The sequence below is a fragment of the Cryptomeria japonica genome, chromosome 7 (genome assembly GCF_030272615.1).
Source record: "Cryptomeria japonica chromosome 7, Sugi_1.0, whole genome shotgun sequence".
Classification (NCBI taxonomy): domain Eukaryota; kingdom Viridiplantae; phylum Streptophyta; class Pinopsida; order Cupressales; family Cupressaceae; genus Cryptomeria; species Cryptomeria japonica.
This window is the reverse complement of record NC_081411.1, coordinates 847,719,411-847,734,171: the sequence shown is the minus strand read 5'-3', so window position 1 is coordinate 847,734,171 and position 14,761 is coordinate 847,719,411. Positions and strand designations below refer to the sequence as shown.

Genomic DNA, 14,761 nt, shown 5'->3' with positions numbered 1-14,761 from the left:
CTCTACTCCAAACAAAACATTTTAAAAATATACAAAATAAAATTTAAATTTAAAATTATAAGTAAAACTAAATTTTAAAAAGTAAAAAAATGAAATACAATCTATTAAAAAATTTAAAATAAATATTTTTAAAAAGAATATAATAAAAAATCAAATATTTATATTGGTTAATTTTTTTTTAAATATAATAATTATTAAATATAATTTAATTATTAGTAAAAAATTATGAAAATAAAAATATTTATTATAAATTTAACTATAATACAAATGGAATAGAGGTGGCTTCATTTTATAGATGAAGTACGTTTTGGTTATTAATGAGCGTTAAATGCATTTATGTAAGGTATGGAATTACCAGGTCCCACACGGAACAATTGGAACGTAAACTGAGATTAATAATTGAATTGAAGTAAATGTCTAAAGTTTGGAAACTTATTATTAGTTTTAAATAAAAATAAATAAATATAATTTTTACACTACTGTTACTCCTATTAGCCAATAGGAAAATAGAAAAATAATTTTATTTAAATCATTTAAATATACATAAATATAAAAACTATAGAATGACATTCAAATTTTTAAAACTCTGGAAAATGATTGGGCAGTTAAAAAGGGAAAGTGCATCGAACGATAGGAACAAACACTTTGGATCACTTTGGATGGTTCTAAAAAATATTGAATAAATAATTTTAAAAAATATATTTTTTACAATGACTATTTCCAGAATACACCAATAAGAAAGTAGATAAATAATATTATTTGAATTCTAAAAAATATACAAAAATTAAAACTATAAAAATATGAATAAATTTTAAAAAATAGTTTCAAATGATTGACTGCCTTAAAAAAAAAAGAATACACCAAATGAATGCATTAGTAATCCTGCCTACCGACAGAAACTAATAATATTACCTAACCGCAAGTACTAAAAGAGTTACCTAAAGATTCTAAAAACCAACACATTTTATTTATACGAGGTTTTTTCATTAACAGGGAGAAATCAACAAACAAATGTGATCTGTACCTCGCGATACAATTTGCAAGACTGGTTTTATATATCACCATTTTTTCTTCGAACATTCTGCAACAAAATTCCCCGAGTTTTTTTTACAGAGAAGGAGCCACTGCGAAAATTTCTCCCTCGTATTCCAGACACAGGAACTTCCGGTAAGCCCACTGTTTCAGAATCAGAAATATCTGCTGCCAAATGTTTTTCAGTCCAATGTTAGATTTATTTTCATCAGTTTTATGTTGCTGATTAGCAAATCAAGTATACGATTCAGTGTATAGGCAAACCCTCGGGGTTTGCGTATCTTATCGTCGAAGTCTGAAAGGCCAATCAAGAAAAGCAATAATATTAGGCTGCCTCTCAAAATCTTGTTCGTCAAAGAATGCTAATATTTTGACCTACCATTATATGGCCCGTAATTCTATCATTTGAACTAAACTTTTTTTCTTATATGTTTACAATTGATGATAGTGTTGAAATTTAGCTGCACCGGTTTGAAGTTTGGGCGGGGTTTAGAATCCCCGACCGGTTGGATTTTAGTGTATCTAAGTAATTTCATCTTTTTTCATTGTTTGTGGCAGGTGAATTTATAAGATACAGAGGAGTGGCTAGCTGTAGCGACACTGCCAGTGACAGTTATCGGCAAAATTGGGAGTTGAGTTAGAGCGTTGACAGGTCTTTTGCGTTTTAGGGGCACACACATTTTTTTTTCCTGTAAGGAAAAATGGCTCGTAATGAAGAGAAAGCACAGTCTATGTTGAATAGGTTCCTGGCCTTTAAAAATGAAGAAAAAAAGAAACCCAAGGAGAGACGTCCATATTTGGCCTCGGAGTGCCGAGACCTGGCAGAAGCAGATAAGTGGCGACAGCAAATAATTAGAGAGATAGGAAGGAAGGTGATGGAAATTCAGAACCCAGGTCTTGGTGAACATCGGCTGCGAGATCTTAATGATGAAATTAACAAGTTGATCAGGGAAAAGGGGCATTGGGAAGCTCGGATTATTGAACTCGGCGGTCCAAATTATACAAAGGCGGGAGCAAAGATGACAGATTTAGAAGGAAATGAAGTTGATGTACCAAACCCCAGCGGTAGGGGTCCAGGTTACAGATATTTTGGGGCTGCCAAACACCTACCTGGTGTGAAGGAGCTGTTTGAAAAGCCTCCAGAGGCCAAGAAGAGGAGATCCAGATATGAAATTTACAAGCGTATTGATGCAAGTTATTATGGCTATAGGGATGAAGAGGATGGGATTTTAGTGAAAGTTGAGCGTGTTGCAGAGGAGGAGATGCGGTCTAGGGCACTGAAAGAATGGCAGAGAATTGAGGCCATTAAGATTGAAGCAAGGAAGACAGTCAAGAGCGGTGAGGTTGCTGCAGTTAAACCTATCCTATTTGAAGAAGAGGAGGATATCCCGGAGGAGGATAAACAAGGTAAAGAAAACCAACAACAGAAAGAACGAGAATTCATTGCACATGTGCCTCTTCCAGATGAAAAAGAAATTGAGCGAATGGTTGTGGAGAAGAAGAAACAGGAGCTTCTTAGCAAATATACAAGTGAATATCTTTTGGAAGAACAAGTTGAGGCTAAGAAAATGCTTAATATTCAGCGATAATATGGGTAAAGTCTTTGTACGTATTTATATTTTTTTTTCTCTTCTCTTAGCACTTTAAAAAAAACAAATTAATTGACACTGCTGTTTCTGTAGCTTTCCTCCATGTAAACTTTGTTAGATTTTGAGTGGTAAGAACTCACAGAGTTTTACTGGAAACATTTTATTCTGTTTAAACATACGTTTTCAAATAATGATAGTAACCTGTATGCATATCATAATTTAGTTTTCTCATGATACGATCTAGGTGTGCCACACAACATGGCTTTGCTTCCTGTCAAGATTTTTTATAGTAAAAAGATAAAATAAGGAGACATAATGGCTCAAGATAAATGGAAGAATCAATACCATTAGTTATGGGGTGTGCACTTTTCTGTCCCATGTCTTATCAACAAACCATTTATGAAAAGAGAGCATAAAAATGAAAATGGGACATTAATATGTTCACCCACACTCATTGTCTATCAACTGAATTCATAATGCATCCTAATATGTTATCTGTAGTGGAGACATGAAAGATAACAACAGCTCAAAACAATTTAGATGGCCTAGGCAGGACTGAGGCTCTTCTACACCGTGGCCCCTCGAGAGATATAATACTTTACCAAATCAATCAGAAAATTTGAACTGTATCCTTCAATAACTAGCTTCATATAGCTCCAGAACAACCAACATTCATTAGACTGTAAACACAATGCTAAACATCATCACATTTCCGTCCACTGCCTGTCTACAAACTAGAGTTGCCTCATGCCAGAGGGACTCCTATATTCAGCTTTTAGTTAACATTGCTTATATATCAGATATGATTTGATAAGAAAAGAGCAGAGTAAATTTGCATTGATCCCAACACCACACCAAAGTATGCTTAGACAATAGCATACATGTAAGATATTGTAATTCTGAACACAAATGACCTCATCCTCTGAGTGTGAACCTGTTTATTGCGGGTGTCATCTTTGCTTGATCATGATCAAAATTCAGCTTATCACAAATAGCTGTGCTTAGTTTCATTTGCTATATTGGTAGACATTTCGAAACTCTTTAGCATATACTGTTACATCATCATACTAAAGAGCGCCCTAAATTGCCCATCATGTGACATAGCGACATGAACTGTGTTAGTTGCTTAAGTTCTGCTCAATCTTCTGTCTGGCATATGTTTAAACCTTAAACAGATTTGTAGATTTCCACTTCAGCAATTTCCCATCTGAAATCCTATTTTGAATTGCCCCCATTCACTCCTGCCATGCAGTCAAGGCTTCCTTCGCGGTATTGTGGGTTCCTTAATGAAGGATCATAGTCAAAAAAGTTAACTGACCTGGGACAATAGATAAAACCCTTAACCCTAAATTGAATTGTTGATATAGATTTTCTAATCAAAGCTTTGATTGTATACATGTTGATTTGGCATAGTCACATCTCCATCTAACAAAAAAATGGTTTCAAATACAATTGTGGAGCAATTAATGTGATGTCAGTATGTATTTTAATTTTTCTCACATGCACGCCTGCAAATGCTGTCACAACAGCAACATTTGACCAAAATCTCCTTTTGTTTATTTTTTGATGGATATCCCGTATCTTGTTCCAAAGCATCAAGTTGGATATAAGATGTGAGGATGCTGGCATAGACCAACAAGTTCAGATATGCACTTTTTAATAGCAATTTCTGATAGCAATTTCTGATAACAATCTCTATGAATTTTTTAACAAGGTTGTTTTGCCATATTGAGCAAAGATTGCAGTTCTTGAGGGATTTTGTCAAACCTGCAGGATTTTACATTTTGCATAGATATCTATCAGAACAGCCCCAATTTCAACTTCTGACAAAAAAATTCTTTTGATCAATTTTGAAGGATCTCCATACATTTGTACAAAGCTATTTATTTCTGTATACATTGTAAGAATGCCGACAAAGGGAGTAAAGGATTATATTATACCTGTCAAATGCACATGTTTTAGAATCTTCAAAGGCTAATCCAATAAACTCAAATTTTTCATATCCAGTATGGAAGCTGAAATTGCAAGATGTCTTTGTGTTTCTTCTCTCTGAGGATGAGAGAAAATTTATCTCAAATTACAAGCCTGGCGGATTTCCAACTCTTGGTTTTGTTGTTGAGAGTTATTGGGAAATACCGGTACATAAGGTGTAATATCTCCAAATAGGGATAAAGGAAAAACAACAATATGTCCAAAAATATGGAACAGAAAATTCAGAAATTTTATTTGCAAATAAAAAGCCCTTCAATAAATTCAGATCTAGATTCAGAATATTTATCTGATTTTTTTGCTAATTTTAAAGAAGTTTCTGAATATTTCTTAGTACAAAAAAGTTACAGAAAACACTCTAAATCTGCCCAGAATTTTCAGAAATAGCTTACGTTACTTTTTTCCTTTTCTTTTTTTGAGATGAATATGATCAGTAGTATGCATATTTATGCTCAAATACCTCAGAAATGTCTTCAAAACCTTAGCCGCCCTTTACAAAACCCTGAGAAAATCAGCACTAGTTCTCACAATGATGTCCCACTTGTCCTTTCTGATGTTAACTTCAATGATGCTCAGAAACATGCAAAAATATTGTTATAGGTTGTCCAAATCTGATCCCGATATCTCTGAATCACACCTCCTCAATGGCCTCCAAACCGGAAAAGGAAATGCAGCTCTGAAAATGATGTGCTAGGGCATCACAAACCAAAGCCCTTCCACCGAAACACACTGTTTTGACTGGGGGGAGTTCATATGTCTCTCCGAAACTGGGGATACTCAAAGGTTTAAAACCTCAAGCCAAAGATTGCAGCAGCAATAGAGAAAAGTCTGATCACATAATGATCTCCAAAAGAACCTTATTATGCTATATAATGACTGCTAAAAGAATGATTTAATTTTAACCATAGATTTATTGTAAACTCAATCCAATGCTCCAAATAAAAACCCCCAAAATAAGCCAATAGGCTCTCTAAATATCAATGCCCCCTTGCCCTTTCTTGCACTTGTTTAATAAAAATCACTAAAATATAGATATCTCCTAAGTCATTAAACTCAAAAGGGGTGAAATTAAGTCCTTAGGCTAAGAGTCACTTAAGTTGTATAAAAGACGTGCCCACAACTTAAAATCACTTAAGTTGCATAAAAAGATGTGCCCATAACTTAAGGACAGAATAGAGAACAAGCCAAAGATTCTAACACTTACCCAATGATGCTCTAAGTCCTCTTCCTCTTGGGTAATCCAAGGAAAGGACAACCAATGCATTGTTCAGCCTTGTGGCTTGAGCTGAGGACATTATTACATAAGCCCGAAGGATACTAGAACCAGTACATAAGCCCGAAGGATACTAGAACCAGTACATAAGCCCGAAGAATACTAGGCAATAAATTGTCCTCACACTTTCGAGGATAATATCAACGTTATGATACTAAAGGCCTATATTGGTAGTCTAGTTGAGGCAAGTTTTGTAACTATAGTTCTCCAAGAACATCATTGTAGTCCGAAGTTGGAAATAACCAAGACAATGAGGCGTTACTTGGTGTAAATTTTTCAATTCCTAATTATGCTAAAGTGTCACACAAAAGATACTTACATCGCAAGGAGAATCAGTGTCTAGGAATTACAAATCTACAAGTTGATTTGGGATGTTGGCGACTCCAAGAGCTTCCTAGTTTGTGATTGTTTAAGGTTAAGCAATCCTAGGAAGGGTGGACTGTCGGACCCCTGCCAAATTGCTACCAATAGCAGCATACGTAGCTGCCTACTTCTGCCCATTTCTAGTGACTAGGCTATTAAAGAGTGCTACCAAAGATAATGCTAATAAGGTGGTACTGGTTTTCATACCAGAGATTTAGAATAAAGAACTAAACTAAACTTAAAACAGTTAAAAGTTATCAAAGGGTGGTGGTTTAATAAGAAAGGTTGTGATTCCTTTAAAGGGCAGTAATTGTATGTGAAAGGTTGTGACTCCTTAAATAATAAGATATAAAGGGAGATCATTTCATTGTGGAGAGTGCATCAGTGAATTTGAAGAAAATATCATATGACTTGCAAGTAAATATGTCAGGGAAAGAGGATGCAAACCCTCCGAGGAAAAGTTAAGAGATTTAAGGATGAAAACCCTTAATTTCTCCTATCAAGTTATTGGACAAAAACCCATAACTTGTTTTGTTATTAAGGACAAGCATTTAAGGAAATAGCTGCAAATTTGAAGAAGAAACATAGCAGAAAATCAAGATAGATTATTTTCAGAATTATTTGAATATTATACTAAAATTCATGATTTTGGTTTAGGTTAAATTTATAAATATAAATGCAGCTATCATTTTAGAATTTAAAATATTGTTTGAAGGCGAAAATTTAAAATTGTTTTAGAAAGGGACATTACATGAGATCAACATCTAGACTACAGACTAAAATGTTCTTATAAGAAAGCTAAATATTGGCTTAGATATTTGTTTATAATTTTTTTTTCTACAAATTGACACTTCTGGTTATTACTTTTAGCAAAGCTAGGTTTTAGTATTGATCTAGTAACTACCATAGAGCAGGGTACCAGTAGATACTTTCTTGACCATGTAATGAACTCCTGAAAGAATAACATGTAGCAGGATCAAAATAAACTTAATATATAGACTTCCCGCCAGCCATTCATTTACAATCTTCACCCATGTGCTAGCGCTGAGAAAACAACAAGCATTTAATATGGAATCACACCACTTTGATCTTTCTTTTAAATGCCAGCAAGGCTATAAATAGAAAAGTATGAAAGCATTTAGAATTTATACCCACAACAATTTATCTGTTTTTCTTCTTGTAAATTAAGAGATGTATGCAATTCATATGGGAATTCAAGTAAAGCTATCATAATGGGGTGCATGGTTGATAGATACTTTTCCATTGTTTGTTGCTAGTTGAAGCCCACAAACAACATCACAAAGTACATAGATCCCATTGAGAAAACAAAATGGAAGAATCAGTAGTTATATGATACATCATCATCTTTAAGGGAATTACTCTTGCGGAACTGTCCAAACTCCAAAGTATGCAAAACCTTATAAATCAATTTGGGACTAACAGAAAATATTCAGCTCCTCACTGTATCACGATGTCAATATCTCAATAGTATAGTAGTAAACATGGGATTTACTATATTTCCAAGGAAAAAATAGTCTTACTTGAAAATATCTTGATCCAATTCCAGTTGAAAATGCTGCAATGACAATTGCAAAAAGCAGCAATCATGAAGCTTTGCATATAGTAAATAAATGACAAGAGTCTTAAATCATACAATTAAAACGAAAATACTCAAATATTGTCAAGATAAAAAATCTTTGGAAGCTTAATATACTCAAAGAAATAGAGATAACATGCCCACAGTTGCTCAAACCTGACCGTTTAGTGCACTTATTTGCTTAGTCATCATTATTATAGAATTTAAAAGGTGAGCAACTCCTTTCCATAGCTGACTGTTTTTATTTGTGAGATTGACAGTAAAGAATGTCATGGTTCATTAAAAACTGTCGGTGATTTAAATGCATAATCTATTCAAATGCACATCAAACTGCATACTTGAAACAATCCTCCCAGTATTGGAAATTTGTATCTCAACAGTTTGATAGTTGTATTTCCCTCCTATATGAACATATTGCTTTTAAATTCTTTGCAGAGGCGATTTCATGGGAAATGTACATATTTGACCTATATATGCTAACTGTTTTCATCAACAGGGAATAAAATTTGGCCTTTCTAAGCTATTTTCTATGTAAGAGTTTTTGTTAAGAAGATAATGTTCACTGTTTCATTCATTGTATTGGTGTTCCAGTTTATTAGTTGAAGCAATTTTATCACCTATTTGTGTCAACATATTTGAGAGTTTATTTCAGCAGAGTTTATTGTGACATATGATATATCTCGGCTTATTTTTTAGGGATTATTTTAAAGATATATATTCAAGTATGTAATTTATCTGTCTCATCATCCCCCCCAAAGAAAAGTCGTTTTCCAAGTGGCAGAAAGTAATCTAATCATGACCATGACTAAGTGGCTGGGTGAAAAGATGTCCTTGGTTGCTGGGAGATAGAAGATGGAGTGGAGTGTGTAGAAATTGCTTGGTATTTGTAAACTTACTGCGTCTGTTGCTTCAGTTGATGGGTTGCCAGGAGTTCTTGTTTTTGTAAAAATTTCATTTGATGAACTACCTCTAGAAGTTGAGATTTGTCCTTTTCATTAGTGTTGTGACGTTTTCACACATCGCCACATTGCAAATGGGGACCCCCTACTTTTTAGGCCCACTCGGTCTTTTGTTTTGGTTTTTGGGGTCTTTTGGCAGCAATCTCGTCAGTCCCTCTGCCTACAAGTGTTCGGGGATCAAATTGATTAAGTCTGCTTTTCGTTTGAGTAAATTTGGTGATGTCTAGGGCCTGTTTCGTCAATTTTAGGGTTTTTGTTTTTAGTCCTAGAAAAACTGAACATATCATTGGAATTAGGACCCCTCAAGGAACCTCCCAGTAAAATTTGAGTCAAAACAGAGCAACTTTCTATTTTTAGAAAATTCCTATTTTTTAGGGATTTTACTGAGTCCTGGAATGTCTACATTTTGCCAAAAATCAAACTTCCTATTTTTAGTAATTTCTATTTTTAGTAAGTGCTTTCCTTACCTATTTTGTCCAAACCCTAACATTTTGAAACACTTACTATTTGGGAAAATCTATTTTTTGTAGGTTCTTCACAGGAAACCACTGAAAACTGAACATCCCTGAAGACTAGACGTTCTTGAAGATCATTTCTAAATCCGGAAGAGTCAGAAGGCAGACAAGTTAGATAAAAAAAATGGTTAAGTATGGAACTCCTATTCTAGAAGAGGAAAGCACGCAAAATCATCCAAGTCTGAAAATTCACATCAATCCACCAATATCAATCCACCAATGTCATCCTGATCCGAAAATAGCCTGAAATTTCACTAAGTCTGAAAATTTGAAAGATCTTCCAAAATCTAGAATTTGCATTATGATTCCTAGGGACCTGAAACCACTCTCAAACATCCTGCCAATATATATGAAATATAACTTAAAGTATAAGCTTCTTATACTTAAATGTTATATTTCATATATATATGTTGAAATGTAGCTGGGTCGAATCCCTAGCGTAATTAATTTTAATGTGGCCCTTGGCCTTAAAATTAATTGTATTGATATAATTGATTAATGTTTTTGGGCTGGGCCCAAATAGATATCAATGTAACTTGTGAACCTTAAGGGCAGGCCCTATTTGCGCGATGATGCATATGTAACTTGTGGGTTTATCTTGCACCTAGCACGTTTTGTTAACCTTACCCTATCTTGCCTAACGTGTGGGGTTATTTGGTTTTGGTGCCAACTTATATTTTTGTAATTTAGACTCCCAGCCGACCTAAGGCAAACTGATGGCTAGAGTCTCATATATATGTAATGGTAATGCAATTACTAAGACACACATTCAACAAACACATTCCTATCTGCCATAAGCGAATTACTTCAGTGATCAACAAAGTATGATTAGAGATTAGCGAACATCAAGCACAAGATCTATCACACTCATATGCATCTAATCTCTGCACCTGCGAATCACCCTAGGGCAGCGAACACTTGCAAAGTCAGCAAATTGAGGTTCTTCTATCAGCGAGTTCATCTAAAGGAGAGCGAATTTATGTTACTGCTGGAAATATCATCTCAAGGCTGAGTGAAGACATTTATGGGCTATTGAACCTGAATCAGGCTGGGCAAATATTATTCCAAGTCTGCTGAAGTTGTTCCCAGGCTGCTCAACCTGCTATACTGTCGAATACCCGTGCTTGCTGTGCGATCCCTCTCAAGGACAAGCAAACCTCAACTAGGATCACTGAATCACAGGCTAGGCGTCATTATCAAGTTTGGATATCTGATCTGCATTATATCAAATAAGTTATGTGTTGTGCCCTAGCTGGGTGAAGATGTATTAAGCTATTGTGAATAATCTAATCAGATCTGCATTTATTGTTGCTGGGTTTTTCCTCCAAGAGGGAGGTTTTCCCAAGGTATCACTGTGTTATGTGTCTCTCTTGTGTTTTCTGTTATTTACTGTCAATCTGATTGCTAAGATTAACATAAAATCAACAATATATATGTCCTGAATTGGTAAAAACATCAAATTCCTCCACCTAAGAGAAATGCCGCCCAAGCACCCATGAGGGCGCCAAAATGACATATTCATGGAGAAAGGATAAAAATCAAAGATTCCTCCTTCATGGCCAAAATCCGCCCAAGCATTCAGGAGGGCACCAAATTTGTAGTGTCATGGAAGGAAGGAAAAATAGTGAATTCCTCCTCACCATCAAAAATCCGCCCGACACTCAGGGAGGGTGCTAAAAGAGGGGTAGTGAAGGAAAATCCTCTAAATCACGAATTCCTCCCCTATGAAGAAATTCCGCCATGAGACAAGGAAGGGTGCCAAAAAGAGATGTGCATGGAGAGATGGAAAAAAGAGTGAATTCCATGCCAAAGGTGAAATAACACCCTAGATTGGAGGAAGGCGCTAAACTCAAGATGCCTTGAAAATGGAGAAAATGTTGAAATTCCTTGGCAATTAACAAATAGCGCCCATGCTTGGAATGGAGTGCCAAATCCCTCCCGTCTTGGAAAGATGTGAAATAGTGAATTCCTCCCTCATAAAGGAATTGCGCCCATGCCAAATGAACGACGCCAAACAAGGGTGTCCATGGAAAGCATAAAAAAAGTAAAAAATCCTTGCCTTACAGGAAATTGCACCTAGCAGCGAAGGAGGGCACTAGAATGAAGTGTTCAAGGAAAGTTTGAAAAAGAGTAAGTTCCACGCCTTGTGAAGAAATCTGCCTAGGCAAGGATGAGGGCGCCAAAGTCAAGAAGCCATTGAAGATAGTAAAATGTATGAATTCCTTGGACAACTCAAAAATCTGCCCAAGGAGGTCATAGGGTGCTAGATTCAAGGGATGATGGATAATTCAAACAAAGTAAGAATTCCTCTTTTAGTGTGAAATTCTGCCCATGTATATGAAAGGGCGCCAAAATGCCTAGGCTTTGGAAAATGTGTAAAGGATGAATTCCTTCATCAAGCCAGTTCAACGCCCAAGTTCAAAGACAAGAAATGAAGGTTTAAATGATGATGAAATTTCTACTCCAAAATGATTTCACGCTCAAAAGATACCGGAAGACTCCCATGGACAAGGATGAAATGATGAATTCCATGCTCAAGCCGGAAAACTAAGGAAATTTGTCTAAGACATTAAAATTTTTAAGGCAAGGAAGGAATCAGGGATGAATTGAATAAGAAATTCCCCTCGAGAAATTTTTTGAAAAATCCATTCTCGAGCATCAAATCACATCCAAATTTCAAATTTTTTATAGATTTGGATTCGTAGGAGAATTCTCTCCCTCCTGAACTTGAAACCCTAATTTGTAGAAAATTCCTAAAAAATAGGAGATGGTGAAAATTGATGGAAAACCTTCTCCATGCAAGGAAAGTTGAAGAGACTTCAAGAAAATTCTTCTTGAATCAAATTTTCTCTCTCCAACAATTCTAGATGTGTAGGAGTAGATATACGACGACGGCGTCCACTTGCATGGCGAGGATCTATTGAACGTATGGTAGTAGGGTGGCGCATTCATTACCAGAATATTTGACCAAATGGTGACCCGGTCATTGCATATTAAATTTGTGGCAGATTCCTTTTGCATGCAGCCGCCACATGTGGAAATGATGGAGAATTTATGACATAATGGGGTGATTTTTGCATGGATGAATATTCAAAATATGTTGGGCGAATTTGAAAGAGGTGGTACATTTAATGCACAATGGATGCTATTTTTGGTGCCATTTTTGGTAGGCTTGTAATTAATTGTATATGGGCTTTATGGGGCATTTATTGTTGATTCCCACCTTGTTGCATCATGTGTGGGGAATCTTTTGGGGAAACCCTAATTAGGGTTTGGCATGTAGTCATGGCCTGAGGCCTATATAAAGGGGCGCCCCCCCTCATTTGTAACAGGAGGGAGCTTTGTATGAAATTGTTGCTGTAAGTTTTTGAGAAAATAATAGTGAAACATTGTTCTCTGATGGTGTCCACTTAAGTTATTTTTTCAAAACTTGCATGGTTTCACCTTCCTTGCGTAGAGTAGAATTTTATTTTCTCAGTTGTTAGATAAAGTGCTTGGATTTCAATGGAGAATGTAATGGTGTTTGATGAATTTCCATGGTTCATACTTTTTGCATCTTGCTGATTGTAAGTTGCAGTGTAAAGTTAGCCTGAACCCCCAAATTTGTGCTAAGTTCGGTTGTGAATGGTCGTTTGGATTGTGCCGTGTTGGGTATTCAAATGCACTTTCTCAATATGAAAATTCTTCAACATCCTCAGAAGATTGCATCGGTTCTTGCGGAGTTGTAGTTTATCTTGGCGAAGCAGAGCTTGGTTTGTTTGGAATTTGTCCACCAAAGCATTAACTGTTGATATCATGGCCCTTGGGAATAGATTTAGATCCCTTTGAACCCTTTCCCCTTTATTTTCAGTTCATTTTACTTCGTTCGAAGTAGCAACATCGCAGAATTGCCATATCCGATGATGGAGTTCCAGCCACAACAAAGAAGTGAAAGAGTGATGCAAACGTAAGGCCCCTTGGATTACCAACAATCACATAAGCCAATTGAGTCACGTCTGTAGCATAAAGGAACCTTGGAGTCGATTGTTTGAACTTCTTGCAATCTTAGCATGCAATCGTACTTTGATCAAGAGAGAGTGAAGTGACCGTTAGGTAACTTTATTCTGTGTTCGACGTAGTCATAAAAAACACGTCAACAATTAGCAAGCTTCAACTCGACGATTTCCCTTTCCTTCTCAATCAATTTTGTGTTTCTGTGCAATATCTTAGCCCTTTTGAGCATTGATCCTTTTCTTGTCTGCCATCTTTAGTTTCTTTGACTCAGTTAGGAGTGTTTGCTGGGCTAATTGGGTTTGAAACCTTTGACTTTGATCATCTAGTTCTTGTCTGAGCTTTTGAGAGATGCAAGTATATTCCACAGTTCTGGCTTCAATGGTTTGATGAGTGGCCATTTCTTGCTATATAGCAGGAGATAGAATGAGCAAAATTTGGATTTGATGGAGTAGTGCTCCTAAGACTTGACCATTTGAGCTTCCAAAGGTAGGGGCAATCTGTGTAGGATGCCAAGACTATGTCATCTCCTGTGTTTCAGTGGTGGGCCAACCATGACAGAAAAATATTCATTTAAAGTCTTTGTGGCACTCTCCCCCAATAAAGTGTTGAATCCACCATGCTTCTTGCAGGGCCAAGGGAGAATGGGACAGTTTTGAGCCATGCCTGCTTCCTTTCTCACAGTGTAAGCCATTGGCTCCAAGTCCTAGATATATTGTTGAATACATCCTAATGTATCACTTGAATCAGGTTTGGAGAGCTATATGGTAATCTTGTCATCACTTTGCTCAGTCAAGCTAGGTGACTCATCACACAATTGTTCATTAGCTTGCAATTTAGGGGGTTACTTGTTGAAAATGGTGCAATATTTGTCTCTAGATGTGGTAAACTACCCTCTAGCTGTGAATTTTGGCTGATCTTTCTCCTTTAGAGGACTCAAAGGTGGGTACTCCATGACCTCAACAAGAGCCCCTAGTAAACTCAACCATGTCTCAATTTGGTTGGGTGCATGTTTGGAAGCTCGATTGGTGTAGTATCTCGAGCAAGCTTGGGAAGTGGAGTGCTAGAAGGGAATGTGGTCACTTCGATAATTTTGACTTTCTTGTCTTCATTGCTATTGCCCTCCTTTATTGGGTTCTCTTTAGAAGAGGAGTCTGTCTGTCTATTTTTCCTCTTTCATATTGATGTTTTGGCTTCCTTACCTTGTTACAATTCGTATTTTGAGAGACTTACATCAAAAAATAGATGGCTAGGTGGAATCATATTCTGAGTTTGGTTTGAACCTATCTACTTCGTCCTCATTGCTATCACCCTCCTTTGTCAGGTCTTCTTCAGAAGAGGAGTCTATTCGTCTAGTTTTCCTTTTGTAGTATTTCTTTGGCTAACTCACCTTTAGTTGTTCTAACTCGTATTGTGAGAGACTTCCATCTAAAAATATATGGTTGGGAGGAATT

General features: G+C 36.1%; 1 protein-coding gene across 2 annotated transcripts in view; it reads left to right on the top strand.

The window, feature by feature from the left end:
* The first annotated feature begins 965 nt into the window (after positions 1-965).
* Positions 966-14,761, top strand: part of LOC131074849 (uncharacterized) — a 36,234-nt gene continuing 22,438 nt past the window's right edge. Inside the window, exons 1-2 of one of the 2 annotated variants that reach the window (XM_058011573.2) lie at positions 966-1,167; positions 1,591-2,637. In XM_058011573.2, the coding sequence (XP_057867556.2) occupies positions 1,734-2,621 (888 nt within the window). In that variant the 5' untranslated portion in view covers positions 966-1,167; positions 1,591-1,733 and the 3' untranslated portion in view covers positions 2,622-2,637. The remainder of the gene's footprint in view (positions 1,168-1,590; positions 2,638-14,761) is intronic. The other variant, XM_058011572.2, reaches the window with a different exon arrangement.